This window comes from Ostrinia nubilalis, chromosome 20 (genome assembly GCF_963855985.1).
Source record: "Ostrinia nubilalis chromosome 20, ilOstNubi1.1, whole genome shotgun sequence".
Taxonomy (NCBI): domain Eukaryota; kingdom Metazoa; phylum Arthropoda; class Insecta; order Lepidoptera; family Crambidae; genus Ostrinia; species Ostrinia nubilalis.
Window position 1 is genome coordinate 12,462,237 of NC_087107.1, and position 24,463 is coordinate 12,486,699.

At 44.9% G+C, this 24,463-nt stretch overlaps 1 protein-coding gene and 1 non-coding gene across 2 annotated transcripts; both read right to left on the minus strand.

The window, feature by feature from the left end:
• Positions 1-1,991: 1,991 nt before the first annotated feature.
• Positions 1,992-24,355, minus strand: LOC135081909 (nucleolar complex protein 3 homolog). The gene is made up of 18 exons (XM_063976691.1): positions 24,242-24,355; positions 23,864-24,147; positions 23,326-23,537; positions 22,681-22,919; positions 22,143-22,308; positions 21,774-21,894; positions 20,692-20,905; positions 14,414-14,602; positions 13,029-13,210; positions 10,803-11,011; positions 9,723-9,901; positions 9,040-9,150; positions 8,456-8,566; positions 6,958-7,068; positions 6,402-6,512; positions 4,454-4,662; positions 4,095-4,235; positions 1,992-2,219 (listed from the first exon to the last, which is right to left on the minus strand). The coding sequence occupies exons 1-18, from the start codon at positions 24,245-24,247 to the stop codon at positions 2,021-2,023; spliced, it is 2,994 nt and encodes a 997-aa protein (XP_063832761.1). The 5' UTR covers positions 24,248-24,355; the 3' UTR covers positions 1,992-2,020.
• On the minus strand, positions 11,401-11,473 carry Trnav-aac (transfer RNA valine (anticodon AAC)). The gene has a single exon. It is a non-coding gene; the product is annotated as a tRNA-Val (tRNA).
• Positions 24,356-24,463: the final 108 nt, after the last annotated feature.

Genomic DNA, 24,463 nt, shown 5'->3' on the forward strand with positions numbered 1-24,463 from the left:
TTGATATTTTATTTTCATTATTTCTAGAGTTGTCAATTACTATTTTTAACATGTGTTAAAAATATTTAAATTGTGCTGAAAACATTGTAAATTTATTCCTTTCCTTCTCATAGGACGAAACCCGTACCAAGATAACCGAGTTAAAGGCCACAATTCAACGCGAGCAAGAGTCCCTCGACAACGAACTGTCCCGCGAGGCGAGCGAGGCGAGCGCGTGGAGCTTGGAGCAGCGCGAGCTGGGAGCGCGCCTCGACGCGCTGCGGGCCCACCAGGACGACTACGCCAGGCTGCAGGCCGAGCTGGACTGCTGGGAGAGGCAGGACGACGCGTGAGTGTCCCCAGCGAGTGTCCCGCAGGCGAGCGAGGCTCGCGTGGAGCAGGACGCGCTGCGGGCCCACCAGCAGGACTACGCCAGGCTGCAGGCCGAGCTGGACTGCTGGGAGAGGCAGGACGACGCGTGAGTGTCCCCAGCGAGTGTCCCGCAGGCGAGCGAGGCTCGCGTGGAGCAGGACGCGCTGCGGGCCCACCAGCAGGACTACGCCAGGCTGCAGGCCGAGCTGGACTGCTGGGAGAGGCAGGACGACGCGTGAGTGTCCCCAGCGAGTGTCCCGCAGGCGAGCGAGGCTAGCGTGGAGCAGGACGCGCTGCGGGCCCACCAGCAGGACTACGCCAGGCTGCAGGCCGAGCTGGACTGCTGGGAGAGGCAGGACGACGCGTGAGTGTCCCCAGCGAGTGTCCCGCAGGCGAGCGAGGCTCGCGTGGAGCAGGACGCGCTGCGGGCCCACCAGCAGGACTACGCCAGGCTGCAGGCCGAGCTGGACTGCTGGGAGAGGCAGGACGACGCGTGAGTGTCCCCAGCGAGTGTCCCGCAGGCGAGCGAGGCTCGCGTGGAGCAGGACGCGCTGCGGGCCCACCAGCAGGACTACGCCAGGCTGCAGGCCGAGCTGGACTGCTGGGAGAGGCAGGACGACGCGTGAGTGTCCCCAGCGAGTGTCCCGCAGGCGAGCGAGGCTAGCGTGGAGCAGGACGCGCTGCGGGCCCACCAGCAGGACTACGCCAGGCTGCAGGCCGAGCTGGACTGCTGGGAGAGGCAGGACGACGCGTGAGTGTCCCCAGCGAGTGTCCCGCAGGCGAGCGAGGCTAGCGCGTGGAGCTTGAAGCGGAAAGACCATTAGGACTTATACACAGCATCATATTTCAAGATCCTAGGAATGCTGTTTCGAACATTGACACCGCTGTCGCTGCTGTCGCGCTCGCACACTCACTGCGGGCGCGCGTCGCACAGTCGCGACAGCAATATAATTACGCGCGAGCGATAAGGATGGGTAGCTTGGGGTCATTGGACAAAATTCTACGTGCTCAGAAATCAGACTATAGACCATTGTTGTGAACCCGCACGTAACACCTAGAATTTAACTTGTCATGGGGAGTTAATAGTCCGATTAATATAAACTATTTTTTAAAATCGATTTTTCTTCTGTTCCCAGATGGCGCGCCAAGCTCAAAGCGCTAGAAGAATACATCGAGTCGCAGCGCGCTGAGATCGCTCGCGAGCTAGAATCAGCGCGAGCTAAGCGCCTGCGCTTGTTTGTGGAAACCGTACGCGCATGGGACGAAAGGCTCGCGCAGTGAAAAGTGAATGAAAATTATTCTTAGTGAATTAGAGTTACGATAACTTTTACGCGTCCCACCCAACATAACGATTTTGACATTAATACCCTACTACAGTTTGGGGACGAGCCAGTGCTGACACTACAGAAAAAAAAAAATTATCACCCTTTTTTTAAACAATTTTACAGAGTTATGTACTGTTTTAATTAGGTACGAAAAGCCTTTTGTAATGTACTTCTCAAAAACTTTTATACAACAAGCATTGCCGACTGCTGGATTACAGTCGTTCATTACAGCTTTATAATTATGTACTGCATGTAAATAATACCAAATAGACAATAATTTTAAATATTTTATAAGTTTACAAATAAAACAAAAAATATTTACACAGCCTATTTATTCACCTCGATCACCTATTACTGTTCTTGATGACCAAATCGACGCTGTTTTCGACGTTTTCGCACAAAGTTTTGAAGTCGTTCTGCACCCACGTGTGTCCATGGTTAACGGATTTGCTTTTCGGTTTGTCGCTCTTCTTCGGGGGAGGAATCGCGGGTTTGAACGCCATCTGCGAGCCGTTGTACGCGTCGAATATTTGCAACGGAGATCTAAAAAGATACAAGTTGTATGAGTTGCAATGATGTAATGCCTTATTTATTACAACCTATTTACATGACTTAGATATTGAATGGCGACTAAACTTATTTTATTTTTTATTTTATAAACTTGTAACAAGTGGGAGTCAGAAGAAAAAGCTATTCATGGCGGATGGCACCTTAGAGGTGTCATCAATTTTCCTTGGCACTCCAGAGGTGTCATGAAACTTTTTTATTTAATTAAGGTTTTTTTATTTTAACGAGTTTCATGTCACATTTGCGCACATCGGGAAAAATGTAGCGGGGACGGGACTACATAAATCTTCGCCGTACCACAGAATATTGTACACAGTACTCACAGTTTGTTCAACTCGGCCACTGTCTCAGCCTGCATCAAAGCCGTGGCCTGCTGCCTGAGTCGCGTGCGCGTTGCAGTGCTCGGGAGAGTGTGTCTTAGCAGTGAAGTGTACTCGATTTGTTCAGCTCGGCAATGGTTCCAGCTGGACCTGGTTGCATCCTGCACGTCTATTCCCGTAGGGGACACAGGACTGGCGGACATCTAGGAAAAAAGTAGCGGGGACGGGTTTCTTCTATAGTACTCTGTATATCCTGGTTGGTTGTACTCACAGTTTATTCAGCTCAGCAACCGTCCCAGCTTGTATCAACGCACTTACGACCGGATGGTAGTGCATCCAGCATGCCTATGCCAGAGTCCTCCGTTGGTGCATATCGGAAAAAAGAAGCGGCGACGAGACTAGTAGAGCGCCTTTAAATGAGAATTAGCATTTGGCGCTGCGACTCCACTTCTAGAAATTCTATGAAAACTAGTATTGACGCGTCAAGCGTGCCATAGTAGCGCCATGCAGCGCATCCTGGTGCCTCTAATTTGAAGGCGCCCTTACTCTATATCTGTCGTACTCTCAATTTGTTCAGCTCAGCTACAGATCCAGCTTGCATCAAGGCCTTGCTGCCTGACCTGCTCATCTATTCCCTAGTTTAATACTGGCGAACATTGGGATAAAGTGGGACAGGATTCTTCTATACTCACAGTTTATTTAGCTCAGCTCACTTCTAGAAATTCTATAAAAACTAGTATTGACGCGTCAAGCGTGCCATAGTAGCGCCACGCAGCGCTTCCTGGTGCCTCTGATTTGAAGGTGCCTTTACTCAGTTTGTTCAGCTCAGCTGCAGATCCAGCTTGCTGCCTGACCTGCTCGTCTATTCCCTAGTTTCCTACTGGCGAACATTGGGATAAAGTGGGACGGGTTTCTTCTATAGTACTCTGTTTATCCTGGCCGTACTCACAGTTTATTCAATTCAGCAACATTCCCAGCTTGCATCAAGGCCGCAGCTTGCTGCCTGACGACTGGATGGTAGTGCGTCCGCATAGCACAGAGTTCGTGAAGCGCGGCCGCGTGCGCGTTGCAATGCTCGAGCGACGCTAACGTCACACTTCCCGAGGATGACTTAGCAGTGAAGTAAAGTATCCTGGCCATACTCAGTTTGTTCAGCTCAGTCACGTTTCCAGCCAGACTAGACCGTAATCCGTCCAGTATGTCAATTTCCGAGATCCCCCTTTTTTTTGAAGGAACGCGCGCTGGTAGCTTGAGCTTTTCCAGCTTCACCGGGCAGAGTGGCGAGTATAGAAGGTACTCTAGCCGTTTGGCGGACCGACGTTCGCGATTGGGCCGTATCGAGCGCATAAGGCGCCCGATCAGTGGCGAACTCAACTAGAGGGTTGCCCACCGCGGTGTTGGACCAAAGTCCAGTCTACGGTGGGCTCACTAGTGCGCCCGATCGAGGGGATCCGAGATCCCCGAGGCTGGCGCATTTTAATATAAAGTAGAGGGGATAAGACTAATGCTCTTACATCGCCGCGGTACTCACAGTTTATTCAACTCAGCAACATTCCCAGCCTGCATCAAGGCCGCTGCTTGCTGCCTGACCACCGGATGGTAGTGCGTCCGCATAGCACAGAGTTCGTGCAGCGCGGCCGCGTGCGACATCATCATACACTCTGCATCAATTCTGAGTGTATGATGATCAACTCAGCATCATACACTTCCCATGTGTCTTAGCAGTGAAGTGTACTCAGTTTGTTCAGCTCAGCAAAGGTTCCAGCTGGACCTGGTTGCATACTGCACGTCTATTCCCGTAGGGGACACGACTGTCGGACATCTAGGAAAAAAGTAGCGGGGACGGGTTTCTTCTATAGTACTCTGTATATCCTGGTTGGTTGTACTCACAATTTGTTCAATTCAGCCACTGATCCAGCTTGCATCAAGGCCGCGGCTTGCTGCCTAACCACTGGATGGTAGTGCGTCCGCATAGCACAGAGTTCATGAAGCGCGGCCGCGTGCGCGTTGCAATGCTCCGGCGATGGCAGCAGCGGCTCGAAGCGGCCGGACCCTGCTTCTGAATCCGGTTCCAGGAGATTCGATACTGCTTTGCTTTGCTGGAAGTGGATTTGTTGATTAGTTTTTGAAGGGAGAAAATTGACGTTCACATTTTCTAAAGTTGTTCGGCAAAGTTTTCGATCCCGTCGGGTTTTTTTTTTATTCTTTACAAGTAACTTAAATCAGATCTGCCAAACTTTGCGACAGTTTGTCGGCAGTAGCTCTTGTCTTGCTCTAAATGCGGTGTAAGTGGGCCAATCTTGCCTACCGCAGAATCTTTCCGATCCTCGAATGAAGACCACGTACTCTGCATCTTCTATAAATCGCCTGCTTGATGGACCAATAAATAAGAAAATAACTGACAGTGAATGGACGAAAAAAAACCGGAAATCGTGCATGTGAAAATAGCTGGTAGTGAAGGACCGGTCGTTATGAAAATCTTTGGGGGAAGCCAAGCTATATCCAGCAGTGGGCGTGATTTCGCTGAAACGAACTCACCTGAGCCAACTGCTGCAGCAACGCCAGCGCCGCCAAAGCTGCGTGGTGCTGGGTCTGAGCCGCGAGCGTGGTCAGCCGCTTGGCGAAAGCTTGTAACACGGCGGACACTCGCTACGTGCGCTAAACCCGTCTCCCACGTCCTAAGTTCCTAAGTGGGTCAACATTGATTCGTTCATTTCAGCCAAATGACTGCTGCTGGACAAAGGCCTCCCCCAAGGTTTTCCACAATGAACGGTCCTGCGCTGCCCGCATCCAGGCTCTTCCCGCAACCTTTGCCAGATCGTCGGTCCACCTAGTGGGAGGCCTGCCCACGCTACGTCTTCCAGCCCGTGGTCGCCACTCTAGCACTTTCCTGCCCCAACGGCTATCTCTACGAGCTATGTGCCCCGCCCACTGCCACTTGATTTTAACAATCTGCGAGCTATGTCGGTTACTTTGGTTCTCCTGCGCATCTCCTCATTTCTGATACGATTCGGGTCAACATTGTCTGCCGCAGAATTTTAGCATATCTGCTGTAGATCGCCTGCACGCTGGATAGATGACTAAGAAAATAGCTAGGTGAATGGATGAAAAAAGGAGCCAACCTGTGCCAACTGCTGCAGCAGCGCCAGCGCCGCCAAAGCCGCGTGGTGCTGGGTCTGAGCCGCGAGCGTGGCCAGGCGCTTGGCGAATGCTTGTAACACCGCGGACACTCGCTACGTGCGCTAAACCCGTCTCCCACGTCCTAAGTTCCTAAGGCTCGGCGCAAATGGGCCACCGACCACAGCCACCGGTGGCCAGCGACGGCGACTTAACACACTTTAATATATTTTGTATAGACGCGCCGCAAACGTGTATCCGGTGGCGGCCACTCGCTACAGTAGTGTCCGCGACTCGCCACTACGCGCTAGAGATGGGTTGGATTAATATTTGGGTTAGGTGGATTAGGTACTGATTTACCTAATCCAAATATTTTAAAATACCTAATCCAAATACCAATTCCGAAAATATAGCAACGAGCGGGTTATAAAATGTGGCGGCTTCTAGACACTTACCCCCTTACTAATAAAAAGTTACACAGTTGTTGAACACTGTTTTAAAATGACATTTCCATACTAAACGTCACTTTAAAACACTGTTCAACGAGCGTGTAAGTTTTATTAGTAAGGGGGTTAGAAATTTGATGGTAACGCGCGACAGCCACCGGTGGCTGTGGTCGGTGTCCCATTTGCGCCGACACTAAATGGGCCAATATAGTTTTAGCATATCTGCTTTAGATCGCCTGCACGCTGGATAGATGACTAAGAAAATAGCAGCCAACCTGTGCCAACTGCTGCAGCAACGCCAGCGCCGCCAAAGCCGCGTGGTGCTGGGTCTGAGCCGCGAGCGTGGTCAGGCGCTTGGCGAATGCTTGTAACACGGCGGACACTCGCTACGTGCGCTAAACCCGTCTCCCACGTCCTAAGTTCCTAAGTGGGTCAACATTGATTCGTTCATTTCAGCCAAATGACTGCTGCTGGACAAAGGCCTCCCCCAAGGCTTTCCACAATGAACGGTCCTGCGCTGCCCGCATCCAGGCTCTTCTCGCGACCTTTACCAGATCGGCGGTCCACCTAGTGGGAGGCCTGCCCACGCTACGTCTTCCAGCCCGTGGTCGCCACTCAAGAACTTTCCTGCCCCAACGGCCATCTCTACGAGCTATATGCCCCGCCCACTGCCACTTGATTTTAGCAATCTGCGAGCTATGTCGGTTACTTTGGTTCTCCTGCGGATCTCATTTCTGATTCGATTCGGGTCAACATTGTCTGCCGAATTTTAGCATATCTGCTGTAGATCGCCTGCACGCTGGATAGATGACTAAGAAAATAGCAGCCAACCTGTGCCAACTGCTGCAGCAACGCCAGCGCCGCCAAAGCCGCGTGGTGCTGGGTCTGAGCCGCGAGCGTGACCAGGCGCTTGGCGAATGCTTGTAACACGGCGGACACTCGCTACGTGCGCTAAACCCGTCTCCCACGTCCTAAGTTCCTAAGGCTCGGCGCAAATGGGCCACCGACCACAGCCACCGGTGGCCAGCGACGGCGATTTAACACACTTTAATATATTTAGTATAGACGCGCCGCACACGTGTATCCGGTGGCGGCCACTCGCTACAGCAGTGTCCGCGACTCGCCACTACGCGCTAGAGATGGGTTGGATTAAAATATTTGGGTTAGGTGGATTAGGTACTGATTTACCTAATCCAAATACCAATTCCGAAAATATAGCAACGAGTGGGTTATAAAATGTGGCGGCTTCTAGCCACTTACCCCCTTACTAATAAAAAGTTACACAGTTGTTGAACACTGTTTTAAAATGACATTTCCATACTAAACGTCACTTTAGAACACTGTTCAACGAGCGTGTAAGTTTTATTAGTAAGGGGGTTAGAAATTTGATGGTAACGCGCGACAGCCACCGGTGGCTGTGGTCGGTGTCCCATTTGCGCCGACACTAAATGGGCCAATATAGTTTTAGCATATCTGCTTTAGATCGCCTGCACGCTGGATAGATGACTAAGAAAATAGCTTGGAAATATTATTGAAGAAATTAAAAAATCACTAACAATCAGCGACTAGAGAGATTTCATTAGTATAATGAATGATATTAGATTTATTGCTTTCCAGACCTGAGCCAACTGCTGCAGCAACGCCAGCGCCGCCAAAGCCGCGTGGTGCTGGGTCTGAGCCGCGAGCGTGGCTTGGCGAAGGCTTGTAACACGGCGGACACTCGCTACGTGCGCTAAACCCGTCTCCCACGTCCTAAGTTCCTAAGGCTCGGCGCAAATGGGCCACCGACCACAGCCAACCGGTGGCCAGCGACGGCGACTTAACACACTTTAATATATTTTGTATAGACGCGCCGCACACGTGTATCCGGTGGCGGCCACTCGCTACAGTAGTGTCCGCGACTCGCCACTACGCGCTAGAGATGGGTTGGATTAATATTTGGGTTAGGTGGATTAGGTACTGATTTACCTAATCCAAATATTTTAAAATACCTAATCCAAATACCAATTCCGAAAATATAGCAACGAGTGGGTTATAAAATGTGGCGGCTTCTAGACACTTACCCCCTTACTAATAAAAAGTTACACAGTTGTTGAACACTGTTTTAAAATGACATTTCCATACTAAACGTCACTTTAAAACACTGTTCAACGAGCGTGTAAGTTTTATTAGTAAGGGGGTTAGAAATTTGATGGTAACGCGCGACAGCCACCGGTGGCTGTGGTCGGTGTCCCATTTGCGCCGACACTAAATGGGCCAATATAGTTTTAGCATATCTGCTTTAGATCGCCTGCACGCTGGATAGATGACTAAGAAAATAGCAGCCAACCTGTGCCAACTGCTGCAGCAACGCCAGCGCCGCCAAAGCTGCGTGGTGCTGGGTCTGAGCCGCGAGGGTGGTCAGGCGCTTGGCGAATGCTTGTAACACGGCGGACACTCGCTACGTGCGACTATGAAATCCTAAGTGGGTCAACATTCGTTCGTTTGTTTCAGCCAAATGACGTTTACTGCTAGACAAAGGCCTCCCCCAAGGTTTTCCACAATGAACGGTCCTGTGCTGCCCGCATCCAGGCTCTTCTCGCGACCTTTACCAGATCGGCGGTCCACCTAGTGGGAGGCCTGCCCACGCTACGTCTTCCAGCCCGTGGTCGCCACTCGAGAACTTTCCTGCCCCAACGGCCATCTCTACGAGCTATATGCCCCGCCCACTGCCACTTGATTTTAGCAATTCTGCAAGCTATGTCGGTTACTTTGGTTCTCCTGCGGATCTCCTCATTTCTGATACGATTCGGGTCAACATTGTCTGCCGCAGAGTTTTAGCATACCTGCTTTAGATCGCTACGCCTGCATGCTGGATAGATGACTGAAAAAATAGCTAGGCTAGCAGTGAATGGATGAAAAAAATCAGCCCACCTGAGCCAACTGCTGCAGCAACGCCAGCGCCGCCAAAGCTGCGTGGTGCTGGGTCTGAGCCGCGAGCGTGGTCAGCCGCTTGGCGAAAGCTTGTAACACGGCGGACACTCGCTACGTGCGCTAAACCCGTCTCCCACGTCCTAAGTTCCTAAGGCTCGGCGCAAATGGGCCACCGACCACAGCCACCGGTGGCCAGCGACGGCGACTTAACACACTTTAATATATTTTGTATAGACGCGCCGCACACGTGTATCCGGTGGCGGCCACTCGCTACAGTAGTGTCCGCGACTCGCCACTACGCGCTAGAGATGGGTTGGATTAATATTTGGGTTATAAAATACCTAATCCAAATACCTATTCCGAATATTTAGCAACGAGTGGGTTATAAAATGTGGCGGCTTCTAGACATTTAGGTACCCCCTTACTAATAAAAAGTTACACAGTTGTTGAACACTGTTTTAAAATGACATTTCCATACTAAACGTCACTTTAAAACACTGTTCAACGAGCGTGTAAGTTTTATTAGTAAGGGGGTTAGAAATTTGATGGTAACGCGCGACAGCCACCGGTGGCTGTGGTCGGTGTCCCATTTGCGCCGACACTAAATGGGCCAATATAGTTTTAGCATATCTGCTTTAGATCGCCTGCACGCTGGATAGATGACTAAGAAAATAGCAGCCAACCTGTGCCAACTGCTGCAGCAACGCCAGCGCCGCCAAAGCTGCGTGGTGCTGGGTCTGAGCCGCGAGCGTGGTCAGGCGCTTGGCGAATGCTTGTAATACCGCGGGCGACACGCGGCGCGCGCGCGAGCATATCTGCCACACCGCTTCTAGCACTATCCGCGCGTCGGATTGGGAGGCTCCTGTGGGACAACAAAATACACATTTAATAAGCATAACGCACACGTAATAAGTGTCTACTACGACCACTCTCAACACAAATTTAATTAACTGTTTTATCTAAACTGTGGTAAATGATGCTGGTGTTGAATTTAGATAATATTGGTATATTATCACTATTTATTTGCTACTGTACTTCAATACTGTTTTTTTACCCAAATAAATAAATAAATAAATTTCTAAGGCACATCTGAAGTCTCGCTGACGTGTGATGCCACACTCTGCACCACAAAAGCTTTCTCAGTTATCAGGATCCAGTATAGGGGCACCTAATGTAGATATAACACACTTTATTATACACCACATAAAACAAAAAATAGAAAGAAATACAGAAAAGAGACTGCACAATTTAGCCGGTCTTATTGCTATAAAGCGACTTTACTTTTTACTAGAGGACTTGTTTTTGTTATAATGTGTAAACACAGTTCCCAAGCGTTGTCTTGCAGTTTTTATAGTCCAAACTGAGGGACGCAGCTGCCTCGCCTCGGTAAATGAAGCGATTCTATTAGTGCCTTACAAACACATCCCTCGCTAAGCATCCTCGCACCTCTTTGGTGAAAACGCAGCCTTAAACTGGCCACCAAGAAAACTTCATTCTTTTCTCGACGACCAATAATACCGTTTCTCTTTTGTTTCTTCTCTCGCTCTAGATTTTTCTCGTATGCATTTCCATGACTCGGATTAATAAATAGTTTGTAAATAAATGTAATATAAACACATTAGAATAAGAATTCTGCTGCTAAAAAAGGCGCTTGTCCTCTCTTATTGTAAAATGCCAAGACTCACTTTGGGTTACTGCGCCAGCTTAGTAAGTTTTATTGATAAGAGATTCTGATAGTACTTGTAAAACTATTCGACACTTACCCGCATGCACCCCAATAGCGCTAGCATACAGATGCTTGTGGAACTTGGCCGGGTCCACTGTTAACGCGTCTCCTGCCCCAGCTAATACTCCAAGTACTGTGCGCACGCATAGCAGACGCTCGCGGGGACCGATGAGCTCGTCTTCCACCAGCCGGGACAATATGGCGACCAGGTCTGAGTAGTACTCCATGTTGATTACGTGGGTGAACCTTGAAGTGAATAATGTTTGTTTTATAAACTGTTATCGCTTAAAATATCGCTGTTTATAAACTGAAGGGCCACAAATAAAAATTGTTCAGTTTTTTGAGGAAAACGCATAAAATCAGAGTGACTAATTATTAAATATAAAAAAAAGAATATTATAAATATTCATACATTAATTCTAGCAAGATTTTCTTTTTTTAAGTTATTTCGACTATTTTTTGTGAATTTAATAAGCAGTGATTTATTCGGAAGCTTTCATAGACGTTTAATAGTTAAAAAATAAAATGTCATGAAAATTCTGGGATTTCCAAAAATATCAAATAAAAAATTTTCTTTTTTTTTTAATTAAATAAAATAATTTAAAAATTTATTGAAAAAGAAAATACAAAAACTATGTTTCCGCCCGGGATCGAACCGGGGGCCTTCTGCGTGTTAGGCAGATGTGATAACCGCTACACCACGGAAACGTTAGGTACACTGCCGAAATTAACGATTAGGTCAAGTGAATGAAAGTAAACCAGTTTTTATTGACCCCAATTTTCAAAAGATCAAGATATTGATTCGATAAAAATAAAATAAATAATTAATTAGGTAGGTATCTAGGTACAAAGATAACAATCGCAATAACTGGTCAGTCTGTGTGCCTACCATGAGTTTACGTTAGGTGTGCTCGCTAGCGACTGCGTAAAAAAATGACATTTAAATGTATGACATATTGTGCAGCGCCCCTAGCGGCTACTTTCAAGAAATAAAATCTTCATAGAATTTTTTGACGTATTCGCTAGCGAGCTCACCTAACGTAAACTCATGGTAGGCACACTGGGAATCATTGGGGGATAGGCCTAGTAGTAGTAGCGGATAAGTGGACGACCTGTGGCTGAAATGATGATGATGAAAGATAACAAAATCATTGTAGACTTGTGATTATGTGTTGTAAGCATAATAAATTAGAACCTTCAAGTACCAGCGAATCGAGACACAATGAAAATCAATTATTACCGCGGCCGCTTAGGGTTCCATGAAAAGTATTTAACTTGGTCGTCATAAGTTTTATTGTGTTTATTGTGGGCGCAAGTTGCTCGCCATTACCATTATTGTCTTTTCCCTGTAGTAGAGTACCTATTATTATTCTGTGGTAGTAGTCAAATGATTGACAACACTGACCACTTTGACAAGAGATGACAGTAGAAAACGTGAGTAAGGAAGTGGACCTATTTTCGCAGTCTTATGCCCGTTTTCACCATCAATCTCTAATTTTTAAGTGACCCCTATGGTAACATATAACATGCATTATTTTGTTTTCATAGGGGTCACTTTAAGAATTATGGGTTGATGGTGAAAACGGGCATTATTCATCTCACTTAAAGATATGCAATTGTAAGTTATAAAATATAGCCATTTATCTGTGAAGTTTTTGTTTTGGAACTATTTTTTGTATGAGAAAACTAAACAGTCGTATCATGTACTAAGCAAATGTCGTGTATAGCTATAACTGGAGTGCAAAGGATGATGGGCACAAATGTATGGAAAGTGGTACCCGCTCCAATAGCCATAACCAATATATATTTCAAAAGGCCTTTAGATGTAGGAAAATATCTGCTATGGGGCCAGTTCTAATTCACGTTTTGAAAGCAGTAATTCCACTAAGTATTATAAGAAAGTATAACACAATCGTCCATGTATACGAGTATGTAATATGACTACAATCTATTAATATAACTAAAAGAAGTATTAAAAAGGAAAGGATTATACCTACGACGAACTACCCAAGCTATTAGCCCTTGATTCTCTTTCATCATCATCATCATGATCATTTTAGCCATAGCACATCCAGTTGAACATAGGCCTCCCCCAATGATTTCCACAATGGCCGGTTGGTTGCAGCCTGCATCCAGCGTATTCCCGTTACCTTTATGAGGTCGTCCTTTATTTGATGTGCCTTTTTGTTATCTAAATTATTTGTAAAAACTAATTTGTATTCTGTTGCTGTACCTAAATAAATAAAAATAATATTTAACATACTTGGTGAGTCCACTGAGCGCGGCGGCCAACAGTCTCGAGCGCGGCGCCGTCTTGAGCAGGCGGAAGTAGACGTGGAACACTGTCTTGGTGACCTCGGTGAGCTGCTTGCGCCGAGCTAGCTCACTCTCCTGAGCTTCCGTCTCCAGTAGCTCGCGCTCCACCTCCTTGAGCTTCTTTGCTCGCTGGAAGGAAGAAAACATGTGATTGGTAAGTATTTAAGTATGTTTATATCCATTGTTTGGTACTACAAGGCACAAGCTTTGCTAATTTTGGGACTAGATGGCGTAGTGTAAAATTGGACATTTTACACTGCACCAGTCTCTGAAACATTATGCAGAGTAAAAATAGGACTACCCAATCTTATACCATCTGGCCAGCATGGGGAGTGTAGGCCAAATCCTCCATTAGCCTCTGGTAAATTAGAGAGGGCTGTCCTTCTGTAGTGGAGACTTGCCTCTGATAAATTAGAGTGACCTTCCTCGCACAGTGGAGATTAAATAACTTGATGATCTGTAAAATAGAGAAACACGGGTCTCAATGCCGCCGCGCCGGACGGACTTTTTTTATATAAGTTACATAATGTACTTATATTATGATGATGGTTTCATCTCCAATCCCCTATTTTTTTCTCCTTTCAGACTATTCAACATCACTGGTCGGGTTTAATCGGAGGATCTTGGCTATCGAAAGTGGCTATTTCATCTCCTTCTTAGACAGGTTAATGATCCTTTTCTTATGCTTGCTGTCCTGCTTCTTCTTGTGCTGCAGATCGTGCATTTATTTATTTATTTATTTATTATTCAATCATCTTACAAGTTAACAGAATATATTCCAAAGCGCTTATAAGACTAATTGCATGCGTCCATGTCTACGTCTCGTTACGAGATAAGTCGTAAGTTGATAAGTCTGCGCATACGAGACTCTCGTATGCGCAGACTTATCAACTCGGAAAGGGATCAACACCATGTTGCCTTCTGCGCACTGTCAACCGCGAGGTGTATCGCATTTCGCGAGCTGTCATCACCTATCGCGCGTTGTCAACCGCGAGGTATCGCCTTTCGCGAGCTGTCAACCGCGAGGTGAGGCGTTTACGTTACGGTGCGGATAAGTGCGTTGCAGTATGGAGTTTCATACAAAGAATACTGACCGCCTCGAGTTGATAAAATGTGCTAAGGCTTTTATGAGGCAGTTTAAAAGGGGCCGGGTGCAGGCGCTTAGGAGAGTCTCCTTAGGCTGAGTTGTACCAACTTACTTTGACAATAACCAGTGCTTTTTGTATGGAGTTTGACAGATTTTTGATGTTTGTCAGCGTTAAAGTAAGACGGTGAAATAGCCTTAGACAGTCGGCTGGAAGCAGGAGCTATGATCCATCCTCAATTACATACCTTTTTCTCCTTCTTGGACAAGTTAACGATCCTCTTCTTATGCTTGCTGTCCTGTTTCTTCTTGTGTTGAAGGTCGGCGGCCGCGTCCATGTCCACGTCTCGTATGCGCAGACTTAGGAGGCAGTCTAAAGCGGCCGGGTGTAAGCGCTCGCCGCGGCGCTTCACTAGCTGGTTGATGAGGCGGACGATCTGTGGAAAAAATGTCAGTTTTCAAAGGTTTTGGCGGGAATGTGACAATTTTGTGTTTAGTCGAATACTCATGTAAAATAATGATCGATTATGCTAAAGTCTGGTCCGTAAGCACGTAGAATTTTGTCCAATGACCCCAAGCTACCCATCCTTATCGCTCGCGCGTAATTATATTGCTGTCGCGACTGTGCGACGCGCGCCCGCAGTGAGTGTGCGAGCGCGACAGTAAGTAGCTTGGGGTCATTGGACAAAATTCTACGTGCTCACGGACCAGGCTTTAGCAAACATAAGTGTAGGTCTTAAGAAGTCTGGGGAGGACATCAGTTACCATTCATCAGCGCCGTTGTCAAGGAACCCAGTAGCGGATGGCAGTGTAACTGAAGATCACAATCAGAGGCTTATGTCTATACTCGGCCCAAAGACTCGTGGCAAGCGAGACCATAAGTAATTTTTGAAACAAAGGTGCACCGTCACCAATATTTGTGTGTGACGTCACCAATATTTGTGTGTGACGTCACCCATAACCAGTGTGAGTGCAAAAGAAAACGTGATAATTATGCACTGTTTTATTATTACTGGTGTGGCGTGTAAATAGCCACACCAGGCGGGATCTTAATCGGAAGTCCAAATCACGTTTCCCAAATGATTTTGCCTGCAGAGGAGAAATAGTTGGTCCCACTAACCTCTGAGCCAATCTCGGGTCCCCTTCCGTCAGCTCGACCACTGCTGGCACCGGGACACTCCGGGATGAAGATGGATCGGCTTCACTTCCCCTGCAGGGGGTTCAGGTCACGAGCAATTTGGGCTTTGACTGCGTAGGTGGTTTGATGCGAATGCGTTGTGCGTTATGATGCGATTTGCGGGAGAAAAGTGCGGTTTTTTCACTCGCGAGACTGCGAAGATGTGCGTTGCGATAAAGTTTTTACGGTGAAGTGTGTCAAAGCTTGACGTTCAGAAACGCCAAGAATGACCACAGAGATGTGGAAACCAAACAGTTTTCTACCTGCAGACAAAACTATTTGGGAATTAAAAATAAAAATAAACTACGCGTACATCTGCGTAACCATACTCCCCGCCTTGGAAGTTCGCAGAACTTTCAAAAAACTTAATAAATGTGAACGTATTACGTTGCCATCCTTGCAATGCAACGGTGCAAATTAAAAGAAAATAAAAAATAAATCAAAAAACTCAGACCTCGAGTCTAATAACTTAACAATAAAGAATTAAACGCGTTAAAATAAACATATTATTGCGTAGGTACTGGGTACAACTTCACGACAGGACGTTTAAAGTTACCATATTTGGTCCTAACCATCGCTACGCGAGTGACACCATCTGTACCTGGGTACACCTCAGAAATGTTAAATGCTAATTAAATGCGCTAGCCTTATGTTCAGGTAAATCCGTAGATTCAGTAGGAGAAAAAGATGCGAGAGGCCACTCCGATGGTAGTGATTGCATCCCTGTGGGTCCTTTCCACCATAAATCGTTATTAACGAGGTGAGAAGGCAATAAGCCTCTAGAGAGACAGTCACTCGGATTCTCGTCTCCTCTGACATGATGAAAATTATCTGGAGATATATTCTCCTGTATTTGCGCAACTCTATTGCTCACGAACACCGACCATCGATGCGGTGACGAGCGTATCCACGACAATGCGATCGTAGAATCAGAAAATGCGTATATATTTGCGATAGGAATGCGTTTGCGGTAAGTATCAGCCACAAGTTTTACTAACTTGGACATTAAAAGCGCTGCGCACAACTCGAGACGCGCGAGCGTTTGAATTTTTGTAGGCGAGACCTTTGATTTGGCACATAATAATCTGACCGTTATATTTTCCTGATCTATCGTCTGCAAGTAAACAACACAACCGTAACCGTTCATACTTGCGTCGCAGAAAGCAACGATATTCACAACAGAACTATCAGAAACCCCAATATGACGTGGAATTTTCACAGTGGAAACCAAGGGTAGCTCTTGGATTAATGCAGAAAAACGTTGTACTATTGTTTCGGAAGGTGTATCGTCCCAGCCTGCGTTACTAAGCCAAAGCTCTTTAATAAGTAACTTGGCGTATAATATAACCGGAGCTATCAAACCGAGCACATCGAACAGGCGGGCCACAACCGAAAGAATATTCCGTTTTGTGCATTTCTCAATCATCTGAGATGCTTTGAAATGGAAGGAATCATTTACAGGGTCCCATGAAAGACCAAGGATCTTAGAGGAGACATTGTTTCCTTCTGAAAAGTTTATAGGACTCCGGTGTGACTCAGGGAGATTCTCCAATAAAGTACGATAGTTACTACACCATTTGACCAAGTCAAATGCACCGGACTTGAATAGCGAGATCAATTCTTGCGCCAAACAAGCGGCAGTCTTCTCATCAGGAACAGAATGAACGAGATCGTCCATATAAAACTTAGTCTCAGCAATACTAGCTGCGACAGGATATTCTGCGCTCAAGTCAGACGCTAGCTGTCGCACAGTGCGCATAGCTAGGAACGGACTTGATTTAAGTCCAAATGGGACGCGGTTGAATTGAAATGTGCGGATAGGCTCATTGCCATGAAAGCGATACAATATCTTTGAATATTTGCGATGGTCATCAATAACACCAATCTGCAAATACATTTGTTTAATATCAGCCGTAATGGCTATTGGGAAAAGTCTAAAATCAAGTAATAGAAGAAACAGATCGGCCTGTAAATTAGGACCGACGTGAAGAACGTCATTCAAGGACACACCAGTGTGCGTCTTCGCGCTCGCATCTAATACTATGCGCGGCATGGGTTTGTCAGGTCGCACGACGGCGTGGTGTGGAATATAATATCCCTCATCAGCGTTATCGGAAGTAACCTCAGACAGGTAATCGTTATCAATGTAATCTTGAATGACCTTATTATATTGCTCTTGCAACGAAGGATCCTGTATAAACTTCCTTTCCAGGGCCATAAATCGTCGCTGGGCGGGAGTGCGAGAATTGCCTAAGTTACTAGGATCTTTGGAGAAAGGTAAAGATACGCAATATCTACCGGTGTCATCTCGCGAGACAGACGATGCGAATAAATTCTCGCAGATCGTGTCTTCCTGGCTCAAATAACCTTTGATCGGTAACTCCTCTAATTGCCAAAACTTATGTACCATTTCATCTAGCGCCAATGCTGAGAATGAAGTTGCCATATTATTAACACCTTGAGTACCTCCCATGAGCACGTAACCAAAAGCAGTAGATAAAGCTGGCGGAGCTTGTGAGCCAGAATCTACTCGATTTCCCAGATAAATATACGGAAATAGTTGCGCTCCTAGAACTAGGTCTATATTACCAGGCACATTCCAGGTAAGATCCGCTAACGGCAAATCATTCAAATACTCCATGTTACAATTCTCAATAAAGTGCGAAGGCAGTTGATCAGTTATAGAATCTACCACTAATGCCTGTATTCGGTATTTATTGTTCAAATCAATGCGCGACTGAATCTCCATGTCTACGTATCCACGTATCGGCCTAGATGATAAACCAACACCCTTTACATATGAATTCGTAAGTGGAATAACAACTAAATTCAGAGATTTGCAACACTCGACTGTAATCAAATTGTTCTGAGAGCCATTATCTATCAAACATCGAATAATGCGTTTATAATTGTTAGCATTGGGCTGCATGGCATACACTTGCGCGGTTGAAAGTAAAATTGTAGAGGTAGGCTTTAAATTAGCGCTAAAAGACAGCGAAGAACCGCCTTGCGGTGGCTTCTCATTCGAAGCTGCGCTCCCCGCAGTATGGGTAAGCTGCACGGGTTCGCGACTCACTGCCCGCAATTCCGGGTTCGAGTCCATTGCGGCGGAATGAACCGGTGCGGACGTGCTCATGTGCACAGCATGCGTATGCGTATTTTTGCGAATATCATCATTACTCGTCTCAAAATGCAAAAGTGTATTATGCTTCTTACCGCACTGCTTGCAAACTGACGTGGATTTGCAATTAGTTAACGTATGCAATGCGCTAAGACAGTTGACACAACTATTTTTGGATTTAATAAAATTAAACTTCGCTTGCGGAGAACTTAAACCTTTGAATTGGTTGCAGTTGTAAATTTTATGGTTGCCATCGTTACAATATAAACAAGAGCTGTTATTATTATTTACTTTGACATAAAAGATTTATATAAAGTCTCAGCTGGTTTGTTCGAGCTGCGTGCGTTCGACTGCGAATTCGAACTATTGAAGTTATTAGAAAGCGTCATAATCTTAGTTTGATCTTGCATAAATTTTATAAAATCATCTGAGGTGGGCAACTCCTTATCTCTTACTGAAAATTCAAAGGCGTGAGCTGTTTGCCCATCAACCTTGCGTAGGGCACAATGGAGCAATATAAAATCAGTCAAATCCTCTATACCTAACTGTTTTAGAGCTGCGACCGAAGAGGCATATCGTTGTATGAAATTATCCAAACTTCCCGCAGATGATGTACCAGTTTTGGAATCTAAGATGTTGCTTAAGTAATGGATGCCTAATCGACGCTTGTCCTGATATTTCTTTTCCAGACTGTCCCAAAGCACGCGATAGGTATCACCAGTCGGAATTATGCCAGCAGTAATTTTGAGGGCATTATGCGTAAGTTTCCCTACTAGATACTGCACACGCTGCGAGTCGGTCAGCTGGGGATTATTATGTATATTAGCCTTGAAGGATTCATAGAAAACCGGCCATTTTTCCATGCTACCATCAAAGGATGGAATGTCAATTGGTGGTAATTTGATATGCATATGCGTTTCAACCGGCCTCGATGGCGCGGCTGAAGAGGCACTCATCTTGTTCCTCATTCTTTTGATGCGAGTGTATAAATCCTCAAAAGCTATCATTGGGCTATAATCAGGCACAGCCTCTGCGTTTTCTAACAAACTAAATTCGTTAATACTGTCCATAATAGCCTCAAATTTGGAATGTAATGCGTCAATAGATTCCGACTCGATCATGAAGTGTTCGTTTGACCGAGTATCCACAAATGATGTCACTTTTAAAGAAAGCTCGTAAATGCTGTTCACTTTCTGAAATATCGCGTCTTTTTTTGCGTGAAGAATCTTCAATTTACGTTGAAAATCCTCCATTCTGAGTATTTATTAATTATAAAGTGCGTAACAAAAAATAAAAATATTAAAATTATTTGCGAATATGCGAAATTGCGAATATGCGAAATTGCGAACGTTCGGTCCAAAATTGTACCCAGAATAACCTCAGGTTCCTTAACCGTACCTATTGAAATTATAATGCGTAACAATAATGCAATGATCCCGAAAATTATTTGCGATAAAATATAATTTTATAATCGTAATTTGAAAAATTTTCCAAAGATGTCAGACAGATGTCAAAATTTGGAATTTTCTAAAAGTTCACAAAATTACGTGAATTTCATGAAAATTATGCTGCGAAAATTGCTGATGCAATATCCAAGCTGAAGGACCACAAAACTATGGTGTGGCGTGTAAATAGCCACACCAGGCGGGATCTTAATCGGAAGTCCAAATCACGTTTCCCAAATGATTTTGCCTGCAGAGGAGAAATAGTTGGTCCCACTAACCTCTGAGTCAATCTCGGGTCCCCTTCCGTCAGCTCGACCACTGCTGGCACCGGGACACTCCGGGATGAAGATGGATCGGCTTCACTTCCCCTGCAGGGGGTTCAGGTCACGAGCAATTTGGGCTTTGACTGCGTAGGTGGTTTGATGCGAATGCGTTGTGCGTTATGATGCGATTTGCGGGAGAAAAGTGCGGTTTTTTCACTCGCGAGACTGCGAAGATGTGCGTTGCGATAAAGTTTTTACGGTGAAGTGTGTCAAAGCTTGACGTTCAGAAACGCCAAGAATGACCACAGAGATGTGGAAACCAAACAGTTTTCTACCTGCAGACAAAACTATTTGGGAATTAAAAATAAAAATAAACTACGCGTACATCTGCGTAACCAATTACTCTGCCACGAGTCTGCGCCGAGTATAGTATTAAGACTAATTCTACTTCTCAATTCCTCTGCAACTCTTATTTAGCAAGGACTGAATATCCTGCCTGGCTAATACCACTAATACTCACTGCCAACGTGATTTCTCCCTTCTGGTCTTCCCCAAACACAGTCCTACAGCATTCCGTCACAATCTCCCTTGCCTGGTCCTCCCTGCAGTCCAGGTAAGGCACCACGCTCTGCGCGATGTTCGCTGCGTAGTTGAACTGTGGACGGGCTTCTAGCATCCCGCACATGCAGCGGAGCGAGACTAGGGCTAAGCTTATTGTGGGCTCGTCTGGCTTTCTGGGAACAAATTCAAATTATTAAAATGTAGGTCTATTCCATGTCGTCAGTCCACCTTGTAGGTGGACGTCCCACGCTGCGTTTTCCGGTACGCTTGGTATCGTAAAGGTAGCAGGGAAGCGCTGGATCCAGGCTGCTACCAATCGATCAACGTGGAAAGCATTAGGGAATGATGATGATGATGATGAGGTCTATTCCAAGGTGGACTCCAAGTCTTGATCACTAGGTGATCAAAGGACACCAAAGTGTCGCCTGGAGTTGACTTTGATCACCTGGGTGACCACTGACCAAATCCAGATGATCAAAATGGAATAGACCTTTTCAGGGCACTGTATGAGTCCCAAACATAGCTTGCCATACCACCACTTCGGGACAACCAACATACAGCTGGTGTTCAGAATAAGTGGGGGAAGAAACTCAAAATTCTAACTTAGAAACACAAATAGACATTATGGTAGTAGTAAGGTATCTCCCATGATTCAAGGACACGTGAAAGCCACCGAAAACGGCGCGCGGGGTTTGGTGTATTTACTGGTATTTAGCTTTGAGCATTATTTTGCGATATTAATGACATGTGAACGATTCTATGGCTCATACTCGTAATCGTATGCCGTATGTATTTGGCAATATTGATTTTTAGTTGTTTTGAGATTGATAAACAGTCAATAGAATAGGCGAGGATGAATCGCATTCAGATAGCTTATTATTTATTTATTTATTTAATAGGATAACCAACAAGACATACACTGGAAGACAATCAATATTTACAACGTATTTATTTTAATCTAAGTGCTGCCTTAATTATAGGTCTTATAAAAGTCACAAGAAAGATACATTCTTATCATCAAGTTTTTTGCATCAGACTCACTTTGTGTCTCCTTTCTTACGCCGTAGCACCATGGCTGCCTTCTCTAGCCTTTGCAGATATCTTTTGTAGAATTCTACTAACTCTTTTTCATATTTGTATAACGCCAATGTGTCCTTTTTCACTGCAAACAAGAACAATAAGGGTTAAAGAAGTAGGCACTAGGTTCCACCAAATTTTTAAAAAGCAGCATACCTATTTAAATTCAAGTTTTGTCTCGAAGCGCTGGTAGGGTCCAAAAGATAAGGAGACATGTAAAGTGCCCCATAAGGGCTACCTTTTCTTTTTTATTATTTACTATATTTTGACTTCATAAGTGCCACTTGTGGTCTAACCTGAATAAATATTTTTGATTTTGATTTTGAAACTTACATTTGATATTAGAGTAATCTTGATGCCGTATCATATAGTCTGGTAAGATGTCCTTGAACACTTCATAAGCTGAGAGAGTGGCCAGTTTACGGACTGAATGCAAGTTTAGTGTGTTGTCCTTTAGTCGCTCTTCCATTAAGTACAGGATTGGGAAGAAGTTCTTTAGCTGCAATAAAAATGTATTTACTATTTACTATGCATATTTATTATGGCAAATACTACAGTTGGTTGGTCCAACTGTGTTGATGCTGGATGCTTGGAGGCTAGAATATGTATTATGTGAAGACTGTAGAAGAGAAATGAGAATTTACACATAGACTTCTCTCTAAAGAACATTAAAATAGAGACAAAGCATAATATGATTATGTCTTAGTTGATGTAGGAAAAAAAGTGTGACCACCTTGTGAGTCACAATGATCTTGCTTGATACCATTTTGTTTATCTCTTAAATTTTTTCAGCAACACCTTATCAGCAGAATAATATTATTTCCACAGTGATTAATTTACTAACATGAATAAATAAAATATGTTTCCTTACTTTTTTCTCCGGGCTCTCCAACAAAGATGAGCACAAAGCTCCTATCCTCAGTTTATCATGCTGCAGCTTGTCTCTCCTTGCCGCTAGCAGCTGCACCGCGCTGATCGTCTCACCGTCACCAGCTTCGTTATCTTCTACTGTGCCCTCCATTCCCGAGTCTGACTCGGACTCCTGAGGTTGCTCTTCCTCTTTAGAAGGTTCCTCTTCTTGATAGGACTCCTCCTGTTCTGATTCCGTATCTGTGAAAGTGTTAGTGGTTGATTTATTATCATATTTTAGCAGATCATTTTGAACTCTGCCTTTTTTGAACTACTTGCTTTTAGTTTAGGAATTAAAACAATTTTTTTATGCTTATCTGTATTACACTATGCTGTATGTTTTCTTACTAAAGAAAATTAAAATGTAATAAAATAAGGCATTTGTATGAGTTAATTTCTTTCAAAATCCTAACTTCTTTATTTCAAAAGTGTTCTTTGAAAAGAACACTATGTTTGTATCATGGAAAGTGTAACTATTCAGGAAAAAGAATTGTGCTATTTACTTATACTTTTTTTTTTACAAAAGAAAAACGTTTCTTAATGTTTACAAAAGAGTATCAAACCCAAATTTTAAAATTTTAATAAAATATAACATCCAATAACATACCTTCAACTTCTACAGCCCTTTCCAACAGCCCATGCTTAGTCTTAATGGGCAGCAGCGGCCTCATTCTCTTGGCCGGGTTCTCGGACATCTCTTTTTCGTACTTGTCTTCCAATTCACTGTCCGAGTCATCGTCAGTCTCAGCCCCACTGTCGCTGTTCTGTTGCTGACGTTTGGGCACCTTGCCCTTGTCTTCTCTTTTGCGTTTCTTGGACCTGAATAAGAGATAAAAAATCATACAATGTTTTTTGTTCCAGAACTTACAAGCTTAGTCTGATAGCAGAATATTATTGCCATCACCATCCTCATCCTTTATTTTGCCATAAAAATAAAAACAAGTAGTTTCTACTTAACAATGTTTTTCTTTTCATAATTTCTATAATCTACAGGCCACAAAATCATTATCCTTATATTCTCAACAATAACTCATATGACCCGACCCCTTTCAAAGCAAGAACTTCTAACTAAATGAGACATCATCTAAGGTCCACAGTTGAAGTTTCAATACAATTTAAATACCACAATATTTCTGTTTGTTTACCTCTGCACTTGCTCCTTCTCAGGCACGTTAGACAGCAGTGACGGCTGCGTGGCCAGCCGCTGCATGATGTACTGCTGTTCGTCAGCGTCCAACATGTCAGCCCACTCCTCACCGGACGCGGAATCACTCTCACTGCTGTACTCCACCTCCTGACTCTGCTGAGGTTGCTTCTGCTTCTGAACCTTCGCTCTGTGCCTTTGGAGCCTCAGCGTCCCTTGCTTCCTCATCTTGTTCGTCGTATGATTGTTCCTCTTCACTTTGCTGATCTTCATTTTACCTTTTTTCTGGAATTTATGCGATTTTTTGGTTAGAATACAGTCGAGCGTTTTTCAGGTCATTTATGAAATTTTATGACAAGAGACTTGTCTGAGTACTTACGGCCATCGTGTAGGATAAAATGTATTACAATTAAATGTAATAAATTACAGCTCAAATCAATAATTAAATAAATAAAACAACGTGGGCTCCAGCAGCAACAATGCGCTGACAATAATGACAATTGACACATGACAGTTTGACATTTGTTTTTTTTGTTTGTAGTGCTGCCCATTAAAAACATGATTGTTTTTCCACTAGCTCTTGCTCCTAGGAGCTAAGTTT

Coding starts and splice junctions, on each gene's coding strand:
- LOC135081909 (XM_063976691.1), bottom strand. Junction 14,603..20,691: donor AGGGAGAAATCACGTTGGCA/GTGAGTATTAGT, acceptor TTTTTTCCACAG/ATCGTCCGCCTCATCAACCA. Junction 9,902..10,802: donor CGCTATTGGGGTGCATGCGG/GTAAGTGTCGAA, acceptor GTTGTCCCACAG/GAGCCTCCCAATCCGACGCG.